Genomic DNA, 27,745 nt, shown 5'->3' with positions numbered 1-27,745 from the left:
AATCGGTGCCTTATTCTGCATCCAGCTCTACCTCTGACCTGGTAAAGTCAAGTGTAGTTTCAGGTGTAAAGTACTTGAATTCATGTGCCTTTCTGAGACAGGACAATATGTCTCAGAAAGAAAGAATTATTTCTCTTGAGTTATATCAGCTCCCAACAGGATCAGACAATCTGTTCCATAATGCTGAAAAGTGTTTCACAACTCACAAAATTAAACTAAAATGGGATTAATAGCTGTAATTACTGACTTGTTTTGAAGAGTTCAAGTGAATGTCTCCAACATTCATCCACATTTCATTTATTTTAAGAAAAGGGCGGTAAATCCCCAAGCCAGACAGATGCTATTTGTTTGCATATGAGACATTTTCCACCCCCAGCTGTGGAAACTGCATCATAACTATCACTGTTTTTGTACAAAATTAATGAACAGTTTGCAAAATGTATCATGACCTTGCTAGCTGATGGATGTGTTAATAAAGCCTTACTTAGATTTTGCAGAAGGATGACCTAGTTTCGTTCACACATTGGCACTGCAGCTTTCAATGCAAGCAGGTGCAACTGCTGGAAGGGGTCTGTGCAGCTACCTGGATGGAAGTCTGGAGTGCCTCATCTGAAACAGCACAGCTGGATAATACCTCCTTTGCAATTTGTAATCACAGAATCAGTGACTGTCACCAGTTCTAAGGGGCCCACAAGGATAACTGAGCCCAGCTCCTGGCATTGCATGGAACTGTACAGAATTCAAACCCTATGTCTGAGAGCGGTGTCCAAACGCTCCTTGAACTCCAGCAGCTCAGTGCCGTGCCCACTGCCCTGGGCAGCCTGTTCTGTGCCCACTGCCCTCTGGTGCAGACCCTTTCCCCAGCCCCTCTTCCCACCCCTCCCCTGACAGCTCCATGTTGTTCCCTCGGGCCCTGTTGCTGTCACACAGAGCAGAGCTCAGCACTGCCCTCCACTCCCTGTGAGGAGCTGCAGCTGACATCAGGCCTCCCCTCAGCTCCTCTGCTTTGCACTGAGCAAACACAGGGACCTCAGCTGCTCCTCATGGCTTGCCCTCCAGAACCTTCCCCATCTTCATATCCCTCCTTTGGGTGCTGCCTAATAGCTTCATGTCCCTCTGATGTTGTGGCACCCCCACACTACACCTAGTGCAGGAAGTGAGGCTGCACAGTGCAGAGCAGAGCAGAACAAGACCTCCCCTCACCTGCTGGCAGTGCTGGGCCTGCTGCACCCCAGGGTATGGTTGTCCTTTTGGGCTTCCAGGGCACACCGTTGGCTCAGATTTAATTTGCTGCTGACTGGGCAATGTTTGCTTCAGGCTGTGCCAAAGTGTTTGAGTCACGATATGCTCCTGGTCCACATGCAGCTGTGCTGATCTAATAGCTTTTTGCTACCAAGAGTAGGTTTTGCTTTTCCTTCCTCTTCTCCCCTCCAAATGTGCAGACCATGGGTTGTGTCATCACGCTCATAGTGTTGCTGGAGACTGTGGAGCTCTCTGTGAGCTAACACAACCGGTATGTATTCATTTTTTCTGGTCTGTGTGCTTCACTGTGCAGTACCACAGCCACAAAGCATGAAGACTGGGCTTGAATCAAGGGACAGAGGTACATGGTGAGGTGAGCAACAGAATTACCTTCATTTGGTACTAATGAGCTGTTAGACCAGCTCCAATACAATGTTCATCATTAATAAGACCATCCACGATAGCATCATAAGCAGCATACTGTGCCACAACAAATTCACTGCTAATGGAGGCTATATATTTTGAGTGTATACAGAAGATAAATAGGCTTGTGGTCTATTATCCTTGTTTAGTTCTCTCACCAGAGTAACATTTTACTTCTGCATTGCTGCTGTGTTAGGAAAAAGCAGCTTCTCCTCTCATCAAAATAAAAATAATATTGGTTAAAAGTGATGCTTCCTTGAATCGAAAATGATTGGTTTCAAACTATTCATATTTTATTATCACTTAAGAAAATAAAGATGGACTTAGGCATATTATAACAGTCTCTGAAAACCTGAGTTTTCAAGTGTTCCTAAAATGCTAGCCATGAAGTCATCCTGCAGTGAGATCCAGGTGAATACACTTGGATGGAACTCCATTAGTGACAGACACTCATCCCCTAAATCATGACACTCCAGTGATCGCAGCATGACCTATATGCTGAAGCGGAACTGAGAAAGTGAGGAAACCTCTGAGTGAATGTGTTATTCAGTGAATTTATATCCCTGTTTTCTCTTGGTTTCAGTGGTGACAGGGTTTGATTTCTGCCCGCGTTGTTCACAGGCCAAACTACTGCTTCTGCTATTCTGATCTGCTCCGTAATTTGCTTGCTATTCCTATTTGTTTTGAGAGGATGCCTCCTAAATTCCACGTGGCAAGAAGGTTTTTTTTTTTTTTCTTCTAGATCAAACATCAGAAACTTTCAGAGAAAGGAGGAAAATACAAAACTTTGCATCTAATGAGGTGAAACCAGACAGATAAAACCTCTGCACAAACATCCTTGCAACCTTTTCTTTTCTTTTGGCTGGACTTTCTTGAAGTGTGCTGTGAGTGAGCTGATGTTTGACATGAATGTTTGTAGCAAACAAGGACTGAACTATCAGAGTGACTGCATAAATTTTACTTGTATACATCTTGGTGAGCGCTCCTTGCTGCAGTTCTCAAGCAGCTCAGCCAAAAGCATTGCGACAGCAGCTGAAGTTTCCCAACACGCACAGTCCTGCTGATGCTGCTGATCAATGAGATGCAGAGCTTTTTTTTTTTTCCCAGTACAGCAGAGATTTAGGGGTTGCTGCTTGCATAAGTGAAAAAATCAAAAGTCTGAAGCAGACTAAAGAATAGAACCTGGCACCTTGACTAAAACAGCACTTCCTTTCAACTTTCTCAATTTGACAGACTTTTCACGAGAGTTATTTTTAACAAATTGTTTTTTATGGTAATATACACTTTTATCATATCTTCCTCATGAGGAACTCCAACTGTCTCAAGGCGTTAATTGAAAAATCCTTGCAGAAGATACTGGAGGCAAGCAGAGTGTGCCAAAGCCAATGCAGGACAGATGGGAAGACGGGCATAACACAGGTACGTGTTATGTCCAAAGTCATACAAAACATTCTCTCTTCTCCCCAGTCCTTTGTTCTGGCTTCCAGGTGGGGGCTGCTTCCAGCCTCCTCTCTTCTGCTTTTGGAGTGGATTTGAGGAGAATCATACTAACATACTGTCTTTGTTTTGAGCACAGGCAATGGTATTTATGCCACCTCTGGATTGCTTCTCCCTTTCCTGCGTCCAGTCATATTTCTTTTGTTTGCAGATGGCTAGGCAAGATCTTGCTGGAGAATAGCTTCAGCAGGGACACAGGGTTTTCTGTGTCACGCAAGGGGACGCAGCCCAGATAGCCCCGCAGAGATGCTTTTCTCTTGGTCAGGCAAGCCTGCAAAAGAGCATGGCCAGCAGGTTATCCTCCCTCTCTGCTCTTCTCTGTTGAGGCCATATTTAGACTACTGTGTCCATTTCTGGGCTCCCAAGTTCAAAAAAGACAGGGATCTCCTAGAAAGAGTCAAGCATAGGGCCACAAAGCTGATTAAGGGCCTGAAGTATCTCCTGTATGAAGAAAGGCTGAGTAACCTGGGTTTGTTCAGCCTGGGGAAAAGAGGACTGAGTGGGGATCTGATCAACGTTTATAAATATCTAAAGGAAGGTGGGAGGCAAATGGATAAGGTCAGGCTCTTCTCAGTGGTATGTAGCGATAGGACAAGGGGTAATAGTCTAAAACTTGGACATAGGTAGTTCTGTACTAACACTTCTTTACAGTAAGGGTGATGGAGCACTGGAACAGTTTGCCCAGGGAGGTTTTCGATTATCTTTCTATGAAAATATTCGAGGCCTGTTTGGATGCCTACGCATGTGTCCTACTATAGGGTCCTACTTTAGCAGGGGAAGTTGGGCTCAGTGATCTCTTGAGGCTCCTTCCAACCCCTGAAATTCAGTGATTCTGTGAAATCCTGCAAGTCAACAGGGCTAATTAGCTCTGACTGCACTGCAGTAATGCAGTAATGCAGTTGTGTGGCTGCAAAGACCCAAGCCTTGCATCTGTGGGTGCTTACAGCTTAAGGGAACTATGCACCACGCGCTGGATGTACACACACAGAATGCACCTTTCCAAGTGGAAGCAGCATCTCAGTAACAATTAGAGCAGGGAAAAAACACTTGGGAGTTGAAATGCTGGGATGAGGGCACATTCAGGCATGCGTTGCAAGTTTAATGCTATACTGAAAAGCCTTACTGGAATAGCTGCCCACTGCCTCCATCCCTGGACCGAGCATGGACCTTCATGGAGCAACATTTCCAAATTCCCCACCCACTATGCTACTGTGTCCTTCCCTCCCAAGCTTGGGGACACATGTAGGAGGGGAATACCCAACCACAAGCTAAATGCATGGAAAATAATTTTTTTTTTGTTTGTTTGTTTTTGTTTGTTTGTTTCCCATTGGGTAACAGTAACTTTGCATTCAACCCATCTTTTTCTTGATACTTTGAGCTGGGGGTTATTATCAGACTGAAAGTCTCTAGCGTTTGTCTGCTGAAGAGAGGATAATGAGTATTTTCTTTTAGGAGGAGGAAACAGTCCTCATGTTTTCAGTGGGCACATTAAAGCAAGGACAACTGGACTTGATGCTGGCCTTGCTTACACTGCTGCAGAGGCTACAGTAACAGACAGCAGGGTTGGATGATGGTGATTTGTCTCAGAGACTTCTGCACCATGCTGTCTATGCAAGGTGCTGGGCATGGGCTTGGTGTCAAAAGTGGCCAAAACCCAGACAGAGCAGCTAGGCACAGCATAGCCCTGGAGCCCCGGTGCAGAGTTGTTTGGCTGAATGTTAATGATACTTGCCTTCCTCCACTTTTTCCTTGATTATAACGAGAAAAATGCTGCATACTCAGAATGCTGTATTTCCTAGACAAGCTCTTCTCTATCTTTCTCTTTTTAAAAGGTAATTGTAGCAAAGTGCTGATTGATGGGGCTTGTGAACACAGCTTTTTCTTATCTAAAAACCAGTTATACTGTGGGCGCTACTTGCCTAGTGCTCATTAGAAAGAGTTAATATCCATTTTCTGGAAGACTGAAGAAGTTCCCCAGGCACAGCCCATGGCCCATTGAGTTTGTCAGCTGCAGTAAACATCATGACTTCAATCAGTATTGTAGACTTTGTCTCTTGAAATCTGTAGCATAAGCCCTGGTAGCATTTGGCACATTCAAAATGTAATCTGCAGATGAGAATCGATTGTTTTGTATGCATCGACCTTCAGAAGTTTCTTACAGTGGCTGCTGCAATGATAGTATCTCCTAGGAAGATTACCATCTGTGGAGGCAGGTAGCTTGGTTCTACCTTGTTTATCTCCAGATGAACAAGGAAACAAATCTCTGAGGCACAGCCCGAGATCTTATCAGCCAGAACTTAATAGGCAGCTCTGGCTCCCTGACACGTTTTGGGACACACAAGTTAAGCTTGTAGCAAAAGGTAATGGCCATGCCTGTGCTGCAGATATTTTAAAGTATAACTGTTATGTAAATAACCAATTTTTCAGTTCTATGGCTGAAGCAAGCAGTAGAAAAAACAGTTTGGAGCTGAATCAAAACAGATTTTGTACAGATTCTTTTGAAAAGTGATATCCCCATTTCTTCCTATGGTATTGTTTCCTTTAAAGTTAATTCAAAATATTTCAAGAGCTACTTTTTGAATTATTTAGATGCTTGAATAGACTTTTTATTCAACTTTAAATGAACCCAATATTACAAAAGCAGTAAAATGGACTAATGGAATCTGACTGTCAATTAGCAGCATGTACCCTCCTCCTGTATATCCTGAATACAATCCAACTCCTTTGTCATGGCCTAATAACACTTCCATGGCAACACTGGTTCCACTAACACCCATGTACCTTCTCTCAGTGATAGCTGTCTTATGGACTCAGATCCTTCACTAGCACTTAAAACTGCCCTTGGATTCCTACAAGTTTCTACGCTCCCATGTTTCCCATATGTCCCAAATGTCCCCTCTCTCCTGCAGGACCCTTGGTTTCATTACATATTCCCTACCTTTTTATATACACAAATGCATAAAGATATGTATATAGAATACATATAAATACTTGCAACGTTTTTCATGTGCTCTGCCTAACTTGATTTACCATAAGAGCCAATAATGAAACAGCAGGCAGTGCAGTATATTTGAAATGAGATTTGTGCTGACTCGGCCAGCCAAATGCTGTAAAGCGCTGAGTCTCCTGGCTTTCCCTTAGTGGGATCACTCATTAATGCTCTCTCTTTTATCCAGCCATTGATCTTCAGAACACTTCAGGGAGTTGAATGTTTTTAAGATGCTAAGCTTTTGTCAAGTTTTGTTGAAATTGCATGATGGGTTTAAAAGTTATTAGGGAAGAGGATTACTAACCAGGTGGAAAGATAAGCAACGTAATTCCATATGGAATTTTTTTCTGATGAAAAAATATGCTTTAAGATATGAAAATGAAATGAGCCAGCATAAAAAAAATCCAATTAAGACAAAGCATTACATTCAACATCCATCCATTAAAAAGCTTTGTTTCTTGAAAGCTGTATTTAACTAGCAGTTTGTTCAGAAAGAGTTCCATGCTGGGGTTCCTCTTGGTTTGAGATCCAGATGGTATCCAGTGTGCTAAAAGGAATCAATGAGATGTTGAATTAAAGTCAGACTTCTGAATTTGTTGATTATCTTCAGAATAAGATGTTGAAGAAGTCCTACTTCCCTGAGGACGGGTAAATATAATGATCAGAAATTCCATCCTTGTTACCAGCTCTGAAAGTACATGAATTAAACCCCAGAAACTGGACATACTGAAAAACTGAATAGGGAACCACAAATTCTTCACTTTTATTAGTTAAATGTGTGGTGCAGTGTGCAAGCGTACATCCTGCCAGTGTGGTGCCTTGTCTGGTTTACCTGCCAATGCCTTTTTATAAGCAACAATAAAGATGCTGTTCTGTAAGGATGAGAGTAGGGCCAGCTTTTTATTGCTATAAGCAATTGCTAAAGTACAAATTATTTCTTTAAATGAGAATGCAAATCAATTGTAATTGAATTACCCAGTTGGGAGAATAGACCATTGAAGGAGGACTGTTTTTATCTTAAATATCTCATTATATTCATTGGGAACTGGGAGCTAAACAGTTACTAGAAAATGGCAGACAAAGTAAGATCATAATCACTAGAGACTAAATTTCTTGGACACCTTAAAGAAAGAAGTGTCAAATATAGGTTAATTCACCTAATTCAATAGATTTCAAATGCTTAGGCGGAATGGAAATGCAGAGAATGCTGTACTATCCAAGGCAGATACAAGCTGTTGAAAGTTAACCTTTGGCTCTACTGCATAGCACTTTGAATGCATCAGTTGTCTCCTAATGTATTCACACTGCTCCAACCTTCACCACATGCTCATTCTACAAGGACAGTCTTGTCAGGAGCAAGCACTTACTGTTCTTCAGGGGAGACCTCGAGGTGATTTGCTTTTTGGGTATATGATATCCCACACTGACAACCCAATTTTCAGAGAGCTGAATGACATGTCTAGGTGAATTCTGGGAATAAATATTAGCTGTATAAGGTGAGGAGTCTAAAGAATCCCAAACATATTTAACTTTGGATATGTAGGTATATTCTTTATTAATCTTTGTTTCTTTCTAGTGAGAGTATTTATTAGTACAGGGTTAAGATCTTTATTTTTCTGTTATTGACATCTGTCTGCTACCAGCTGAGCAGAACCCAATGTTTTTTTTTTACATATTTCAGATATCAGTCACTCTCTGGATTCATTTTTTGGTCATTTTTCATCAAATATGTGCATATAGAACTCAGAACTGATTATTTAGAAATGAAAAGTATCAAATGTTTCAAACTGTCAAACCAGCATGTTCACAAATTTGATGGCACGATACATTAATGAGACTGGACAAGTGATGAATTACTGCATTCTTTTTCTGTTGTTTAAAAAAAGAATTGGTCAGTGCAGAGTGCTTTGAACTGATAGCTATAACAGCTCATGTGTACTTACTGCATGATAACATTCACCTCCTCTTCCCAAGCAGGCTAAGAATGACAGTACCTTTGTAATACTTCTACTGTTGGAGTTTCAAATGTAATACTAGATATGCACCAACAAAATACACTAAAAAATAACCCCCAACGCCCCCTTTCTTTGTCTTCTTGACTAATTATATAATCTTTCTGCCCTCCCCCAATAATCCAATAATCAGGGAGATACAAATTGAGAAAATACCTAGTCCTGTGATTATGGAAGTTGAAGGTCTGAAATAGAAGTGAAATAAAGAATTTTTTTTTAAGTGAAAGGGATACAAATGTGTGCTGTATGAAAGCAGGGGAAGAAAGAGAAGAAAAGGAAGAAAGCACAGCCCAGGAAATCTGATGGGAAGAGAAAATGGAATAAAAAAGCTTGTTTGTTATAAATGCCTATTATAAATGCCTTTATCTCTCTACAACATTTTGAGGAAAGCTTCAATTTGCGTCTGGAAATCAAACAAAGGCTGATTGTTGTAACCTTAATACTATGCTGGGCTTTAGAGAATACTCTGAATTATTATTGCACAAATGTATTACAAGTTTAGAACATGCTGGACAGTGCTGGATTAACCTGACTTGTTTCAGGTGAAGATTCAGAGTACGAGAAAAAGAATCTAAGTATCACAGAGTGTGCCATAGTGAGTATGGATGTTCAACCAGCAAGACCACTTTCCATGACAAAATGAAGAGGGTGTTAGCTTGGTAATTTGATTGTGATCATAAGGTCAGGATCTGATACAGAAATTGTTCTGAAACATGAAATCCAATCAGTTTATGCCAATGTCTACAGTACCTAGTGGTTATGCAATATTTTTGTATCTAAATTCGTGTCTGTGTACAGCTTCACCATATCTAACCTGTAGGAGAACTGGTTGATTGATGAGCAGATGCAGTCTCAAATGCCAACAGCTCACTAGAGTATACATGATTGATCAGTGTGTAAACCTGCTGATCTTCTGGCATTATTGTAAACATACAACTTCTAATCACAGAGCTTTTTTTATATGGATTTATTTAAGATAAGCGTGTCAGTCCTCATCAGGAAAACGGTTGGGCTGATAGTTATATTAGGAAGATTTATTGTACTTCATAACATGTCATCTTTGCCCATACAACATCTACAGAGCAGCAGGGAGAATACTTATAAAACTGAGGCAGAACATTAGAAGGTAGTTTTGCTCTTTTGATAGCTACTGCCTTGGCTTGGAAGTACTGAGGCCACATGCCAGTGTATTCTCAGAGGTTTTCAGCTATCATTTTAAATTCAACAATTAGATGCTGCAGGCTACCTCTGAAAGGGCACAGAAATGCAGCCTTAGTACTGATACAATTTTTTATTTTCTCAAGGAAGGTTTCTCCTTAACCATTTACCATTATTTCTTTCCATTTGTCAAATCTAGCATTTCCATCCAGGATACAAAACTGTTTTATTTTGTGGCTGTTCTCCTCTGTACAGCACTTTTATACCTTGCCAGCATGGCTTCTGTACTCAGCTTCCAATTAACTCATCGACAACATTTTCATCTCCCTCATCTTTGAAAGACATTGACTGATTTCTAATACACTTTCACTTTCTCTAGTAGACCAATATTTCTCTCTATAGTATATATGATGTCAGAACTTCATTGCTTTAGCACAGTTCTATTCCAAGGGGTTGTTATTGCTGGAATGTTCTTCAAAGGAAATGTGGAACTATTTGATACATGTCAACATTGAAACACCCCAAAAAAGGGTTGTTTGATGCTCTTTATTCAAGGATTAATTTAAGTGAGATTCACGAACATTTAAAATGTGTATGAGTTACTCTAATGGATTCACTTTACTCCCACCCTCTAAAATTCTTATTGATTTATCAGGATGAAGGAAATCACTGCATAATCACATCCAACATGCCCAGGGGAAAAGCTCTGAGATTTTGTTTCAATATTCTATGTAAGTATAAAAATAAAAGGTAGTAAACTCTTTGTTTAAAGTGAGAACGTTTTAGCTATGCCAATCTAATTCGGGTTCTGAATTTGCTTTCTTTGAAGTAACCATTAAATAACTGAACTACTGTATTCTGCACAGTTTCCAGATGCACTCATTTTAGCAGGCATTTACATAATACTACTATTTTTCTCAATACTTCTCCAATATACACCTTTCTTTCACGTATGTTATTATGGTAGAAATGTAAAAGCATACAGCTAAATTACTGCATCTGTATTCAGGAAGCAAAATACTGTATACTTTTGAACTTCATTTTTGGCAGCAATGCTGGTGGATTTGCTCAGTGTTTCAAGATGGTTGTCTACCTATTAGACCCTGCAAGTGGGAATTCAGCTGTACCAGACATTAGGAACTACTCATACAGTGAAGATTCACCTTTCTGGACTATCCATGTGGAATGACAGCTTATGAAACCCTTGGAAAACTGAGGAAGGAAAATAAAGAAAGACACAGGGATGCACAGTGCCCTGACACTCTTTCTTTGGACAGCGTGGCTTATGGTGGAATGATTTGCTAACTGAATTTAGTATACGCATATAAAAGAAAGAAATTAACACCTGGTCTCCTTTTCTTCAGATCTTTTCCTTTCCTGGGAGGGGAGAAGTGAGGAAGAAGGGGGAGAGAAAGCTACAACATCCAGTTTTTCTTCAGACTATCAGCCAGTTCCAATGTCCATTTGATCCCTCTTGTTTTCTATGGCGAGGAGGATCAAAGAAGTCTTCATTTGTGTCAGCAAATGGCTCATTCTATAAGCATGGCCTGATGCAGAATGATACACCATGGAGCAAGAAACATAGCCACACATTGACAGAGACCATCTGGAAAGTCAGTTTAACATGAGCTGGAGTGGTGCGGGCAGATAGAAGGGCTATCAAGCATCTTGGCTGAAGAAAAGGAAACTGAGTAAAGTAGAGGTGTAGTATCTCTTCTGGGTATGGCAGAGTTAAAACCACTCCTGGAAAAGTATTCAGCTCTGATTCTGCAGTTTAAGTCATGCTCATAAGGGGGATTTGGACTATCCTACAGCTTTTGTGATATCAGAGAGTAGCTTAAGAAACCACACTGAACTTTTCAGTCTCTATCAGGCAGAGTTGGTTCCAGTGTGCAGGTACTACACATGAACAACTCACTCAACCTGGAGAGAGTTCATTGTGAATATGAGGGCAGGACTAGGGGAAATGGCACTCAGAGCACAGAGTGATGGTCTGTCTTGTGTCAAATGCTTCCACCTAAAAGGGTGTAAGTACTTTGAGATCATAGTATCATAGTATCATGTGAGTTTGAAGGGACCTTAGAGATCATCGAGTCCAACCCCTGTGATTCAAGCCCTCTGTGTAGCAGTGCGGCAGTTCTACCACTTGCGCCACAGGGGGGATTCGAACCCGGACCCAGCGGCAGTTCTTCCACCGTGCGCCACCGGGGGCACACAGATGAATGACTGCAATTCATGCCAGCTCATTATGATACTGATAATGTTTAGATTTACAAAACTAAGGTGAAAGTGGTTTGTAAAATCACACAATCATAGAATCACAAGGTTGGAAAGGATCTATAAGATCATCTAGTCCAACTGTCCTCCCTTTACCATACCTACAGCAAACCCCTAAACCATATCTCCTAGCTCCCTATCCAGAAGCTTCTTGAACACTGCCAGGGATGGCGACTCCACCACTTCCCTGGGTAGGCTATTCCAGTGCCTGACCACTCTCTGAGAGAAAAAATTCCTTCGTATGTCCAACCTAAACCTCTTCTGATACAACTTGTGGCCATTTGCTCAGGTCCTGTTTGTTCAAATCAAATGTGCAGTTGCATTGAGAATATGTTTAGCTAAAGAGGACTGCAAGGAAAACCCTATTTTCAGTTACATTGTGTCTGTAAAGCATCTTTTAAACTAATACTCTTAAAGTAAGTGCATGAAAATATTTCTGACAGCTGGAATGCTTGCATACCAAATGCTTGAAAGACAATACCTAATAACATGGGCCATGTGCTATGAAAAAAGTAATTTATATCATTTAAAAATATGAATTAAAAAAGCCCCTCTAGATACAAGAGGTATTGAAAACTATGATAGACTCTCTCTGAATTATAATTTCACTTGTCATCCTTGCATTCCTTTCTAACAAATGAAGTTACGATACACTTAAAGCAGACTTGAGTGCAATGCTACTTATGAATATAATGTTTCTGTTTCCACTTGTATTGCTACTGACTGATACTGTGCCAAGCAAAACTGTTCATGGCAAAGTAACAGACAAAGATCTTGGCAGCCAAGAACCCTGTCTTTTAGCCCCATTAAGCTTGGGTCTCGTGGATCAACACAGAGCCAAGGAACTAAAATGCATGTCCCAGGCCCAGGCTGCCCGGGCATACGGGATCAGTGGGAGTTATCTATTCAGAGCCCACCAAGCTTGTCACTCAGGAGAAGATGAGGGATTTAACAGAAAGCTTGTATCAACTCTGAAAGTGGCCCAGAAATAACATGAACAGTTTGAAGTTTCTAGAAGAAAGCAATATGAAAATAACTGACTAGAGAAATGCCACACTGCCAGAACCAACATGATCGAGCTTTTCCTTGTTACTGTAATAAGCTGCCTTGAATGTTACCTGTGACAGAAACCTGAAAGAGACAGATATCTTAAATATCTCATTAGTTATGTGTCTTACTGAGTATAACTCTGGAAAACAAGGCTATTTGCCTTGCTTTCATTTGGAGTTTTAGATAGCTCCTTATTCTAAAGGTTCTGACAAAATCCTTTGTTTCTGTTGACACTGTGATCACAAAGGGGGAGGTTACCTGAATTTATTTTCAGATGCCTTGTTTACAGACAGAAAGTTATCCTAGTTCTATGCAACTACTGAATAAGAGTCAAAACAAATTCACAGTAAAAATATGATAATGCATCTAATGACTTTTTAAACACTGAGAAAGATTTCCAAGAAAACTGCTAGAACTTCAATGGGGAACAATTAGAGATCAGTTCTACAGGCTTCCTCTGTATGCTAGAACAAGACATTAGGACTGCTGTGAGCATATGGACAGTCCAGAAGGCTCTCTGAAGTGGTGGGTTGGACTGGACAGCAAAATGTTCCCATAGATGAGTTGTTCCTCATTAAGTCTAGATTACTGCCATAAACCTGCCTTCATTATTTAGTCTGCATTGACACACTGGCCCAAAGCACTCATGCAAGAAGAACTGAGTTATAAGCTTTCCTGTCTTCCTCTGTTGTTTTTCCTAAAAAGATGGTCCCCATCAGTGGGGAAGGAGAATGGATGGTAGGGTATGATGATCTTTCTGTGTGACTAGCTCTAAACAGAATGCAACATGTGCCAGATACTTCCCTTTTATATACCTATGCATTGAAAAGTATCTGATTTTTGTCCACATTTAAAAACATATTTTCTAATGATGCTATTAGGCTTGGCACTATCAGATTTTGGCTGTCTGGCTCGGTAAATACAGTCCTTGTAAAAGACCTGTGACACAATGGGCTGTGTTTCAAGTTAATAACACCGGTCTCCAAATCTGTTAGGCTTTGCTTAAACTTGTCTAGGCCTGCCACAGTTCTGTTTCATCTTGTAACAGCACCTCATAATGAGATAATTTCCCATTCATATACACCATGCCACTACAGTTTGCAATGCTTAACTCCTCTGTGGTTTGCTGCCCTACAGAATTTTCAAGCAGAGCAAAGAACCCATATAACGCATTGAGTTCCCCATTGTAAAGGACTGACAGCATAGCATTTAAAAAGTGTTTCTGGCTAGCTTTTTGTGATCAAGGTGCCTTGAAGTCCTGATACTTGGTCCCTCATATCATGAGCTCATTAAATGTAAAGATAATTTCTTTAACTGAACTGTTGTATGAAATTCCTTTCAGATTGTAACAGCAAGTGGGATCCATCTTTCTGAGAGACAGTTAACAGCTCACTGTTCCCTCATTAATCAGTGGGGAACTAAGACACTATTCATGGTCTCCAGCTTCTTTGGTTAAGTAATTAATGCATATGCTTAGGACTAATTTTACTTTCTCATTATAGAATATAGAGCTGTAAAGGAACAGTTAGATCAGCTGATATATCAATCAGCACCACTGCAAAATTGACCTTTATTTAATAAGGCATTTTAATCAACTTTTGACTTTTAGTTTTCATGTTTCATTTGACTCTTTTGAAGAGTGTCATCATTAAACACAATGGTAAAGTCATTCCCTGAAATAATATGTTATTTGGTACTTGGTTTCAGTACGTATACTTTTACTAATAATATTTTCACTTCTAGTAATAATATCATCAATATTTAGCTTTCCTACTTCACTTTCTATTTCTGAAACACAACATATATCATCAAAGTCATTCTCATTATCTACATTTAGAAAACTGAAAAATGAAGAAATCAAACAATATTTCAAGCTCGGTAAAAAGACTAGAAATCACACCTTGCTATCCTGCTCCACGCTTTTCCTTTACTGCCACTCGACACATGCATAAAAGTCTAAGTAACTTCTCATGTGCTCCTAAATGCAAAAGTATATATATTTTAAATTAAAGATCTGGGAGTATTTTCTAAGTCCACAGTGAAACACCTTGACTGCTGGTCCCACTTCCCAGATTTCTCATCTCAGTTTCTACTAAAACCTCCAATATACTTCCATTTTCTGCCTGCCTTGATGTGAAGTTCTCTCATGATTGAGGTTTTCACATTTCCAGCTCTGCTCTCCAAGAAGCATCCTACACAATATATTGAACATTTTTGTGAAGAAGGGGCTTGAAAAATCCTCTGACTTCAGCTGTTTTTTTAATTTGTGTGATAGAATTCAATACATACTGGGCAAAAGAATGCATGACATTAAGGCATTGCAAAGGAAGGTCCATGATTTGGATCCCATGGCTGTTTATACAGTCCTTGAATGAAAGTTTATACCTTGGGTAGAGACCCAAAGGCAATGCTGTGAGAATCTTCATCCAGGAGATATGAAATTCCCTCTGATGCTGATCACAGTGAACATTCCATTTTTATATTTTATCTATTTATGTAGCTGAAATAACTGGTGAATACTTGCTGTTATCTAAAGCTGGAAATTTTGGGTAAAAAGCTTCATAAAAGAATATGTTAGTTTGGCACCTAGTTGCAGCCTTCAGTTGAGATCTATCTGACTCTATTTGCCTACCAAGAGTTTCCTCTAGTTCACTGCGGCATGGTAGGATGTCATCAGATAAAGAAACTGAAAACTGGAACTAATTGCTGTGACGTTATGGTAAACAAACCATTTGTCGTTTGAAGCTGAAGGAGAATAGTGGACTTTTCACAGCTGTGACAAGGATTTGTTCTTGGCTGACACAGCAGAGAGTCGTGTTTTGAAACAAGAAGTAAGAGTCAGGAATTCCCAGCCTGAAACCCATGACTCTAGGCTTCAAAGACCCCAAATCTGCCTTTGAAAAGCAGGGTTCCTAAATATTTTTCCTTTGAGGCAAGTCTATAAACCTTTTGACGTAGTTCCAGTTTCCTCTGGCCAGCTGCAGCCTGGTGAGCACATGTGGTGGGCTGTCTACAACAATCCATCACACATCGCTCCCCAATGACTTCATCTCATGCTTCCATTCTCAAATGGAAATTCAAGTGGCTAAGCTGGTTCTGAGTTCAAAGTCACCTCAAATGTTTTGAACATAGGGCCACACTGAAGCAGCAAGAGACTGAAGTGGACACCTGTGGATCACTTTTGAGCTTCAGAAAGGAAGGATGAGAGGAGGAAAGCAGACACTAAGATAAATGCCACTCAGAAAAATAGGGAACAGAAAACAGAGTAACGGATATGCTGTATTTATATTTGAACAAAAAGAATGTGATAATTGAAATGGAAATGTACATATACTGACTTTTTGTGTATCAAGAGAAGTGGGGTGTACACAACTTTACAAGAAAAGGAGCAATAGAATTTTTTATCAGATACGGAACATAGAATGCTTGGTGTTCTGACTGGATTTGTAGCCTTTATTGCTATCAGAGGCTGCTTGCAACTCTTCTTTCATTGTAAATATAAGGGAAAACTAATATTGGGTATCAAAATTCATGTGTTTATTCACCTAGTTTTGAACAAGTTAACTTGAATGTTTGGGAATGTATGCCATGAGAGCTACATGCTTCTAAGCAGGGCTTTGCAATTTTGCGGCAGTTTGCACACAAGCTGTGACCTGAGCTATTTTCCTTTCACAGAATGACTGCTGATGTGCACTCTGTCATATAGTACTTCAGTGGGACAAGCGCACTGCTGGCCTCTTGTCACTCAGCTCCACTGTCTTCTGAAGATAGTTTTCTGTTGCAGCTGAAACCACATAGGCAGAATATTCTTGTTTACAAGGATAATTCTCTTGCCAAAGACATACAGCTCTCCAAGAATGCTATTTTTTCTTGCTCTTAGAGAAAAGTGCTTTGTCACCAGCGAACTCCTTCCTTCCCCTTAGCTTCTGCCTTCAAGCGTGTGTATTCTGCAGTAAACTCAGCACAAGCAAATGTACAGAGCTAGCCTTCAACAGCCCCTATCATGTGCTGGCAGCACCAGAATGGAGAATAATGAGGGCACAAGTGTCAATAACTGGTAAGTAATCTCCTGGGCATTCTGCACCATGCCCAGCTCTCTGTAGGTTGGCTGCTGGGAGCTGTCTGGTGCAGTCTGGATCTTTCTGTCTGAATTGTAATAACTGCGAGGTAGATGAATCCTTCAGATCTTCCACCTAGCTGCTTTGGTCCTTCTAGCTATTTCAGCCATGGGCTTGTAACTCTGGAAAGTCTTTAGTGCAAGTTGCTTATCTGTGACCATATGGGCACCAAAGGTGAGTCAACTATTAAGCATACACACCTTGTAAAGCTGTTTCATTCATCAGAAAAGGCACTGCTGTCCACTAAGTGCACCACCACTTGGTCTGACTGGTATTACTTAACAGGACATTTTCTTCTGAATGTTCGTTTATTTATCACACTTAATACAGACCAAATTACCACTTTCTACCATAAAAATAATTGCTTTGCACCTTCAATTTCTTTTGCAAACATTTTATTTCATCTCCTCACCCTTTGGGCAAAACTTCAGTTTTATGTCATTAAGAAGACATTAGAGTTGAAAATGTTACATTCTGTCATTACACAAAGCACTGAGGTTTATGCCTGATGCTGATGGGGTTGATGAAGCTTAAAGCTAAGATGAATCCTGACCATTTTTGTTATCGCCCTGAATGTCATTAGCTTAATAACATGCAGGCCTTTAAGTCATTCATTACATACGACATTGCAATTATTTCTTATAAATTAAACTATGTAACAATGTTCTCACCTCTTCTTTTGCTAATGGCATAAACCTAAAGTGAAGGTCTTTTGGAAATACCTTTTTTTCTTCAAAAGGCAGTTTTTAAAACAAGGAAGGCACAAACTGTTATGTAAAATTAACATGATTAGGAAAATGGATTAGGTACAATGTAAACCAAAAAAAGGTCTGCTAAGCTTGAGCTTCAGGTGTGAAATTTACATGGTAGTTTACTCTCCAACCCCAGCTAATGAGAAATGAGAAAGCATTATTTTTATCATTTGGTGGAAAAGGAAACGTTCTTGTATTGCAAAAATACAGCTGAATAATTTTAGCAGTCAAATTCCTAATTTATGAGCATTCATTAGCCTATGTACATACACAGAACTTTAGTAATCAAAAGCATACAGCAGGTGGTAATTCACCATTGTAAGTCTGCAGAGAAGTACAGCTTGCTCTTTTTTTCATCTTTTTCTCACCTTTTTGCCATCCTGTTGCATACTGTATACTTCTAAATGTTTACTCATCACCAATGCTCAGAAGCAGCTGTGCTGCTGCATACTTGCTCCAACTCACAACCCCCAGCAGCTCTCATTAATGAGACTGTGGGAGCTGATCTGCAACAAGTCCCCAAGACGCAACTTCTACCTGATTAAGAAAAGAGCTGCCCAGATGTCTGATCGTTGCTTAATAATTCATTCTTCTTGAGGATTTTTCCACAAATGAAAACAGTTGTGATTCTTACACTTAATTTACAATCTCTTCCCCTCTGCTGAGCTACTGCATAACACTGCTGTGCGTGGAGCAAAGCCCTGCAGCAGAGGAAGAGCTGAGAGGGCAAGTGGAGTTCCATCTTGGTACAGTCAGTATCGATTGCTCCTCATGTCCACTATTCTGAAAAGCCACCAAGAAACCACAACTGTCTCTTAAGAGGAAACCTTGCTTATGGACCAGAGGTTGTTCAGGCCTGTGGTCAGAGGACATCACCACCATCATCAAGGTGGATGATTTCCTGGACTCTCAGCCAGTGGACAGCCCATCTCCAGTGCTCACTGATGGTTCAGAAACATCTTTTTGCCCTTAGAGGACAGCAGCACTCTGGGGACTCCTTCTTGAGAAGTGGATACTCATGATCCAGCTGTGCTAACCTGGAAACAAGACTGCAAACAGATGGCGAGGAGGAAAGAAGAGATGAGTGTCAGTCTTCAGTGTTCATGACTGCTTCTTGTGAGAACTTTTTCTTCCCATTATAAGAGTGTCTGGGGAGGCTGAGGGTGGAATTACTTATATCCACAATTTTATTTTCTTGTCTGAGTGGGAGGCACATTAGTGATATTTGCATACTTCAGTATTTTCATATCCTGACCAAGAGATGCATGAGTACTTTGCATGTGGACTAAATCTGGTGAGTATTTCTCCAGCCCCTACAGGGCCAGAGGGGCACGTTTTATGGTATGAGTGGCAAATCCCTCAAGCATACATATTGTGTGCAAAGGGTACAGACAGGAGGTTGCTTGCCAAATCAAGGGCAAGCATTGTCCCTTATCTTTTGTTGGCATCTTCACTGTGGTGTTGTAAGTAATCAGCACCCCCTCTACCCACAGACCACTGCCCCAGACTGACCACCTGAGCCTGTAGAGACCACCAGAGGGAATTAAATGTTTGTGCCTTCTTGTCTCAGTAGGTGCTTCCCAGGCACCCTGAAAAAGTACTTAACCCTAGCCAGGAAGGAAGTCACAGATACCAAGGAGAGTGCTGGCCCTGTCTCTCACTGAAGGTGCCAACCCTGCTGCCCCAAATGCCCTGCCAAGAGTCAGCTCCTGCAAAGCAGAGAGCCTGTGTCAGAGCAGTGCCTGCCCTGCCCCATGTGGGAGATGCTGTTTGGCAGAAGCTTTTTGTGAAGAGGGAGATGTCATCTTTAGAAGGCAGGTTGTCTTTTTTGCTTTTCATCTGAAGGACAGTTTAAAAAGGTGGTGGGTATTAGGCTTGACTATGAAGGACAAAATAGGCTGAGTCCCTCTTGGTTGAGTTCTGGTTTGCACTGTACCTAATGCTTTGGTACATTTCTGTGCTTTTTCTGAGGAAAATGAGCTGCTGAATGATATTGTCTGACACACTGAGGATCAAACGTTCTGGCAGGAGCTTGTGCCAGCCATGTGAGAGGTGATGAGTCTCCTGAAGCTGTGTTTTGCTCACAAGGTGCCAAAACATATGAAGTTCTTTGATACAAACAGTTGTTGGGTTCACGAGCTTTGTATGGCATAGACAAGCTGAACACAGTGCTAATGTTGAAGGCATTTGTGACATAGCTGTAAATGTTTTTCTTATAAATCTTTCAATCTTCAAATACAGTTGAATTTTACCCTTGAAGCAAAGGGCCACAGAGACTGTCTTCAAAACAAGTGCCCTCAGTATACCTGCAGAATAGATGTACATGGGCAATTGCAAGCAATATACACTTTCTCTAACCCACAACATTAGTAGGCTCTAACGAGGTCTGGAGCTGTATGTGAAGTTCAATCTTCAGGTCCATTTATCTTAGGGCTGAGTGTGCTGACTGTCTGCAAGTCAGCAGGTTGGAGCCAATGTGTTGGTGCTTTCAGATACATGGATAATAGTCAAGAGTAGGACTGAGACCAGCTATTTTTGTACAACACAGGCTGCCAAACAGCTTTTGATTTCCAATTCAGTACTGAAGAGCTTCTAATATCTCTGCTTTTACTTGAGCAACAAAATTACAAAGGTGGTAGATGAGCTGAATGCAGAATCCTGCACTTCTGGACCTAGGGGAAAGCTGATGAAATTAATCGAGGATCAATTGAAAACAGAAGTACTGCTTTAGCAGTTTGTAGTGAGCTTTGAGAACTGGTGGCCATGTGGTGTTCTGGGAGCTGAGAGTGTCAGCAGATTCAGAAGGGATCAGACAGATTCGAGGGCAACAAGTCCATTAAGAGAAGGCAGGGGTGAATACTCTGGTGTCTGCTACATCAGATTCATGGCTATGGGTCCTGAGGTGTATGAGACTGCAGAAATCAGCCCAGCTTGCTAGTTGAAAGCAATACAATCAACAGAATCCAAGTTTCTTTTTCAATCCTGTGTCTGATCCTTGCTGTGAATCCACTAGTGCCCACCAGTATAAACAGTACTAGTTCACAGCGAATCTCCCTAGCCAAGCCCTCCTTCCTGCCTGTCTGCTGTGCTAATACCATATTACTTACATACTATGCAATGCCATATTACAGCCATTCATATTACAATGCAAAATTCTAAAGGAACCAAATTTACACATCTTGCATAGAGTATAGAAAAAGATGGAGACTATGAAATTTAAATGCTAACAAAACAACGTACAAGTGGGAAACACAAATACGTCCAACTTACAACTCATTAAGGATAAGTCACACATTATGCAGAAGTTATGTCAGTTTCAGACTTTTTTGGATTTTGGAGGCTGAAAAGTAAAACTTATCTGCCCCTTGCATTTCCTCTTTCCCAGCAAATTAGGAAGTAAGCCAGCATGCTAATTCTTATGTATAAAACAAAATAAAGCAGACAATTATTTTAAAGCAATTACTCTTGAGGCCACCCAACAGTAGTGTTTCTAAAGCAGTCCTACCTTTGTTTTCCAACTTGAGCTCCTCTGCTAGCAAGCTGTCTTGTCTGTTGCCAAGCACAAATGCCAGAAATGAGAGGATCAGGGCATCCAAGATTCCAATAATAGCCAGGATATAAGCCCAGCGGACTGAACAAGCCCCCAGCGTGTACTTGTCTGTCTTTTCACCACACATCCGTTTTACCTCATCTGAATCCCAGCCATCGGGAAAAATCATACAACCCAGGACGAGACAGGCAGCTTGGAGAAAAAAAGAAAAGGAGAATGAGACCAAACTATCATTCTGACAAGAACCTCACAGTTATCATTAAAGCAACACACTTTTTCATCCCGAGCTTCAAAGCTAGATTACTTAAAAATAAGTCATACAATTATATGCTGTGATGAAGTATTTAATACGAAACCCTATGATATAACATCAACTCGGCACCTTGCTTAATAAAAAGTTACATCTCAACTCCCTAGACAAATATTGTACCTTTTTGCTGTGAGACTGAATTCTTTATTTTGCTATGAAAGGCTCACACAAAACAAAAGATGGAAATGATTCTTAAACTGGACATTCAAAGGAAACATTAGATTACCCCTAAATGGTCAAGCAAACATGACAGAGAAAAATAGAGTAGAAACCCTATCTCTCATTTCAGGCTATCTAAGAGCTTGTAATACACATAGGCCACAGTATGGTTTTTATATGTATTTTACTTTCTTGGTAAGTTGGCAGTACCATTTTAACTGAAATATGTTTTATTCATAAGGTTTACACTCAAAAACACAAGGAATGACATTATTCTGCAAGGAAAAATAAGCTGTCAACATTGCTGTCAACTTCTGAACTGGCTTACCTGAGGAATCAACACATGACATCTTGAACATGAAACAGTGCTGATCCTTTTAACTCGTAGAGAAAGGTATGAGAAGCCTCTGCCCTCATGGACAGCTAGCTGACATCAACTGCCAGCCACTTTGGTGGGGTCAACTGAACCATGTAGGGGACAGAAGCAAAGGATATGTGATTGGGTGCTCGGCCAATTTTGTCAGCCTGGGTGACCACAAAACAGCTGACCTTAATTTTTTAAAAGCAGAAGTTTGCATTCACCCTTGCTTCCCAGGGGAACTGCCCTGTTGGGGGCCAAAGTGGCTGTTGTAGAGCAGACAAAATGGCATGATGCGCTTGTTTTATTCAGAAGCAATGAGCTCCTGAAGTAGTGCTGCTGTTGTTTGCTGGCAGCTGCTGGGACATCCCCTGCCTGGCTGCTGCCAGGGTTAGGGTGCCCAGTCTCACTTTGGTCAATAGACCTCATGCACATCCTCAGTGGGCTCTGGAGCTTGTCACAGCCACTGCTCCAGTGTCTTCTGAACATAAAATATCGCTTCTTCCTAGCACAAGGGAGCCACATTTCCTAAGAGAGCAATGTACTTGAATGGCATGGGAACACATCCTGCTTCCTTAATATGGCTGATGAGATATAATGGGTCAAAAAGCCACTTTATTTTTATCAGTAGTCCTCAAAATGAGAGGAAGCTCGGTACTCAGTTAATGATAGATAGATGTGGGATTTTTTTTCTGTTATTTGTGTAAGAATAATTAAGAATTATTGACATCTCTCTCTCTCTCTTTTTTTAAATTACATACCACATCAGACATACATTCTTAGCACTTTCGAAAAGTAATTCAACTTTGTTCTTTTCCACTTGTACAATTAAAAACATGGCCCCCGATCTCAGGAAGTCAGTATGCAGCCTTCCAGCTCCATTCCTGAGTTTTCCAATTAACTCATCTTTCCTGACTTCAGTTCCTTTGCATGTTGATATACACCCTTAATTTCTTGTAGTCGTTCTGTTGGTTGCAGTTGGACTTCTGTTGGCAATAGGAAACACAGGTAAACAGTGTTTGGACTGGATCCCTTTGCATGAAGGCCAACATCAACAACAGGATATTATTTTCTCCTTTGCCTATACAGTATAGGTGCTTTCTACTAGATGACTGCTTGGTCAATACTTCAGATGCAAGAGTCATACTTCACCCAGAGAGGTTAACCTCAAGGCTTCACTTGCTGAGGGAACATTTTGCACTGAATCCTTTAAGAATACAGACTTGCTCAATAATATGAAGCAGGTAATGATTCATCTATCAGCTACAAGAGCAAAAAGACAGGTATGAAATCCACCTACAGATCTACTTTGTATTGCAAGAATTTTCATTTTAATCCTTCAAAGGAGGATTAGAAGATTTTCTCTAGAAGGAAATTACTCTCGGTTTTATAAAAATTTGAGAAATGAAAACCATTTGATGTTGCAATTGCGGTTACACTGCTAAGAGATGATTTTATAACACAGACACAGGTTCCATATCTTACTTTGTCTGACATTCCACTGACTCCAATGAAATCATGACCAAAATAGAAATGTGAAAAAGGCAAAATGATGCACTGCTACAGTTTTACAGTTCTCCACTTCAAATACATTCAGAAACTTACAGATTTGGAAAGCTTGCCTACTGAATGAAAAGACTTAAATCATTGGCTCTTACAGGCTTTTTAGTTCAAATAAGGAAAAAACTAAATCTGTATTTGTTGAAGATGGACTCTGTGCAAGCTGAATGCATTCCAGCAGCATCTCCTTCCCAAGCCTGTCAACAGGCCGCTGTAGTGGCTCTGCAGCTAATCAGGGCTTGGATGAGAAGCAGCAGGGGGAAACTGATAGCAGGCTGATTAGTGTCATTGACACTGTTCAGAACTATTTGGGCAATTGTAAAACTTACAATAATAATATCCACCTTGTTTTCCCTAGAGGAAGCTATTTGCAGGAATAGTACCTTTGTAGTGATGGCCCCAGACATCCCCCAGTCCTTTCTCTAATTCTCTCACAAGGTGAGTACTAACAAATTGTTTCACCTATGTATTGAAGGCTGGTGAAAAAATAATTGCTAAATACTATGCAAGCATGCCTAATAAACATTTATTACTCTTGGTGAAAGCTTTTTATCCCATACGAACCCCTAACAGGAACTGTCATATAGTTTTCCTTTACAGGCCTGAGTGACAAGTGAAAGCATTCATATTAAGCGGGAGAGTCCAGAATCTTACCTCCTGGGATGTAATGATGCAGATATGACATTTTCAGAGATTGGAAACAGACCCTGAATTGTTTCTGGCACTGACATACTTGTGACCCTGACCAAGCTAATATTATCACAGCCTGTGCTCCGTGCATGAGCTCAAATGGCAATTAGCAAGCAAGTGGTTCATGATCCTGTTGTTGTGCCAAAGATGGTGACAGATTAATATTATATTATTGCATGGAATGAGATTCTATTTATAAAAAGGCTGACTGTTATACAGGAAACCAGTGCTAAGAGATTCCTGCTGGCACACTCCTCTCTCATCTTCATTCTTTTCCTGACAACAGACCCAATTTGCTTGTATGTAGAGTATGAAAATAGCAGATTTCCTGATAAAAGCATAAAAAAGCCCTGGAATTGGAATTACACTAGCCAACCTAACCAACTATTTCCTTTCTATAACCACATATGAAAGAGCCTCCATGGTTCTAAAAACTGAAAGGTTTTTTCTTTTCAGATTTTTTCCTAAATGTTATTTACAAACATAATTGCTCGTTAAACTCCAATAAACTGAATAAATTGTTTTCCAGGTATGCTGGTGTGATGGAATGAAATGAAAGGTGAGGACGCAGGTGGAGAACATTTATTGGGACTGCGGACATTCTTCAAGAGTTGCCATCTGGATCCCCATGGAGATGACATGACCTGTTAATTTGTGCCTTGAGCAGTCTGAAAATTCTTCCTCTGGCAGCAGGAAAGCTTGGTGCTGCTCATATGGGGTTGCTAATCTCATGGTCACTGTTCAGAATGACACAGTCAGTAAGCAACTAACATGAAATTCAAGAAGAAATTCAAGTCCAAGGACGGTCCCCTGGGTGAAGGAGCAAAGATATTGTGTTAATCTTCCTTCAAGAAACTACGCGTATAAAGGAGACCTTGGGTCCAGGAGACCAGACTAATTCTAATCTGAACTCAAATGCTATTAAGGCATAAGCTGAAGCTTCAGCACTACAAGCTTTAGTCCACTGATTCTTTTATTTTGTTTCATCTAACTTGCTAATTTAGAAAAGCTTGAACATCCCCACAGGATTCAGATTATTTACAGACAGTATTAAAGGGAAGAAAACGATTCTACATTCACGTGATAACATAAAAGACCCATCATGTTGTAGTCACTTGACTTCTTAGGACAATAATTTTGATGCCCAATCTGTTAAGAAGATCAAGAGATATGAATACTTTCTGTGCTATTTCAATACACAGAAGGATGAAATAAAAAACACTGCCGTGTATTCAGTGACTGAACAGAAAAGAGAAAGAAAATGTATTATGGAAAACAGCAGTGAAATAGGTGCCACAGGCAGGGAGGAAAGACTTGCCATGACCTCATGAGTTGACAGATAGCTGAAAGATATTTTGATGCTTGCTTTACACTTATACAACAAAATAGAAGATTTTGATCAGTTATTGCAAATGGGAAGCTGGATAACTGAAATATGTTTGAGCAAAAGCCATCCCCAAAGACAGGCACTGAAGAGTGAGAGTTGATCAGAAAGGTGTAAATAATTGGAAAAGTCATATCAGATGTGTGGAATGTGTTAAGCAGTGAGTATCTGAAGAGGAACAGCACAGACAGTGCAATCTCCTTCAATTAAGATCACTTGGAGGATGAACAGTAAGAGAAATTTTACTCTATCAAGGGGAGCTGTTTTAGACCTCAAGTGTTAGATTCATGTATGGATAGATATTTCTTTGATATTACAGACAGAAGTTCAACAAAGGGCTCTGTAATCATGGGACTCTAAGTTTTGATCATTAGGCATGATAATTAAGCTTTGAGATTAATGCATGTCTATGAATAATTTAGTTAATACAACAGCTGTCTTAGCTTGAACATAAAGATAATATAAGAATACCTTAGGTTTTATGTTTGTATGGCAGTTGACTCAGAAGTTGTATCCTACTGACTCTGTATGAAGGACCACAATTCTGGTGTTCTAATCACATTTACATGGAACAGGTATTTATAGTATCCTGTCCAGAACATACATGGAAGCTGGAGCTATTAATGGATACAGTGCTAATCATCATGTGGGTAGAAATTCCCTAGACATGTCACGACAACGAATTGCTAACAGCTATAGCACAGGTAGATGACTAACTGGTGACAAATAGATAAACTGAAATTATAGAATATAAATGATAAAAATATTCCTTTACAGTGCAGCAGGTGTGGGAGGTACTATAGGTAGAAGCCCAAAGGAAGGCATATTCCAAAAGTTACATTTATGCTGCGTTGCCTCTGATGGTGTTCAACAGCCCCTGAGATTTAGTAATTGTTTTTTTCTGTTTTTGCTGCTGTTATTAGATCACAGACATCTAATGCAGTTTTAGCTCGGCTTTACCTGCTAAGAAGATTTACTGCTAAAATGTTTATTTTGAATAGTGTCATGGTGGAGTGTGACAGTCTTCTAATATTATGTTAACTTCACTTTGTAAAACTTGGTCTTTAGCCAAACCATATCAAACCAGAGCGTACTGAATTGTGTTAACTTCAGTTAATGAATAAACTCAATGTAAATATGTGTAGGCTACAGCAAACAGATGGGAGAGTCAGTGCTATTTAGAATGGCATAGGCTAGACATAGCTTGATATTTATACAACTAATGGTTCTTCATTTCTTCACAAGTTGCTCATTGAAGAAGTGAAGCTATTTTAAACTTGGTTTTGGTACCACCACCATCTGCTTCTGATGTTGTGGGCCAACAAAATAAAATAGAAAGCATTTCTTTCGGAACAGCCGTGGTAGCTTGCCAGAAGTAAGCTGTGCTAAATCTTTCAAGAGAGGTTGAAACAAAGTGGAATAGTCTTAAATTAAATTGTCACAGCCGAAAATAGCAGCAGAGCAGAAATGGACAGAGGCTGGGACTAGGAACTAACTTTTTACCTCATTTTTAATGAAGAAGAAGACAACAGGAGGGCAGTGCTCTGATGGCTGATGGACATGAGCATTCAGAAATAGAAACTCCTGACTCTTGAGTCCACAGCAAAGCTAAGCTGATAACAAAATGTTCAAACAGAGGGAATAGATCATCCAATCCCATGTATTGTTGCATAGAAATGCTTACAGTGCTGGTGCACTGAAGGATTTTATGATTACACTGCATAAACGGCAGAGAATGGATTCCAGAGAGGGGGAAGAGCTATTTAACTGGAAGGCCAGTCTTGGCACCTGAACAAATGGATGTAAAGTGTCCAGGAATACATTAAGGCTGTAAAGTAGAAGGTAGTTTTCAATAGTCTGGGGAGTTGTTTTGGCATGCATTCTCTGTAGCTATAGTCAGGCCAAGAAGTTTTAAGTTGTCCAAGTTGATGCTTTCAAATAGTTATTAAAAATGGAGTTTGATTAGTATATTAACAAAATATTAGGATGTATTTCTCTGTGAGGCTAATCTCAGCTACCTTGGACCTGTATAATAGCTGCAAGAATGTTAAGGTCTACATTCCTCAGTCTTATGCCAGGTATTTTCAGTTACCGGGAACCCGGGATCTGGTGGTGCAGACAGCACCTGCACTGAAGGCAAGCTTCAAGTTTGAGTGCTATGGCCATCTTGCTGCAAAGCTTGAGATTTATTTTGCTTTGACAGTAAGTTGAGCAAA

The 27,745-nt window shown here is 40.3% G+C and overlaps 1 protein-coding gene across 3 annotated transcripts in view; it reads right to left on the bottom strand.

The window, feature by feature from the left end:
- The window catches only part of LHFPL3 (LHFPL tetraspan subfamily member 3), a 227,111-nt gene that overhangs the window by 55,897 nt on the left and 143,469 nt on the right, over positions 1-27,745 (bottom strand). For all 3 annotated transcript variants that reach the window (XM_072350187.1, XM_072350169.1, XM_072350178.1), the window contains exon 2: positions 21,024-21,260. In XM_072350187.1, the coding sequence (XP_072206288.1) occupies positions 21,024-21,260 (237 nt within the window). The remainder of the gene's footprint in view (positions 1-21,023; positions 21,261-27,745) is intronic.

Source organism: Excalfactoria chinensis, chromosome 1 (genome assembly GCF_039878825.1).
Source record: "Excalfactoria chinensis isolate bCotChi1 chromosome 1, bCotChi1.hap2, whole genome shotgun sequence".
NCBI lineage: Eukaryota > Metazoa > Chordata > Aves > Galliformes > Phasianidae > Excalfactoria > Excalfactoria chinensis.
This window is presented reverse-complemented; position numbering and strand designations above follow the sequence as displayed.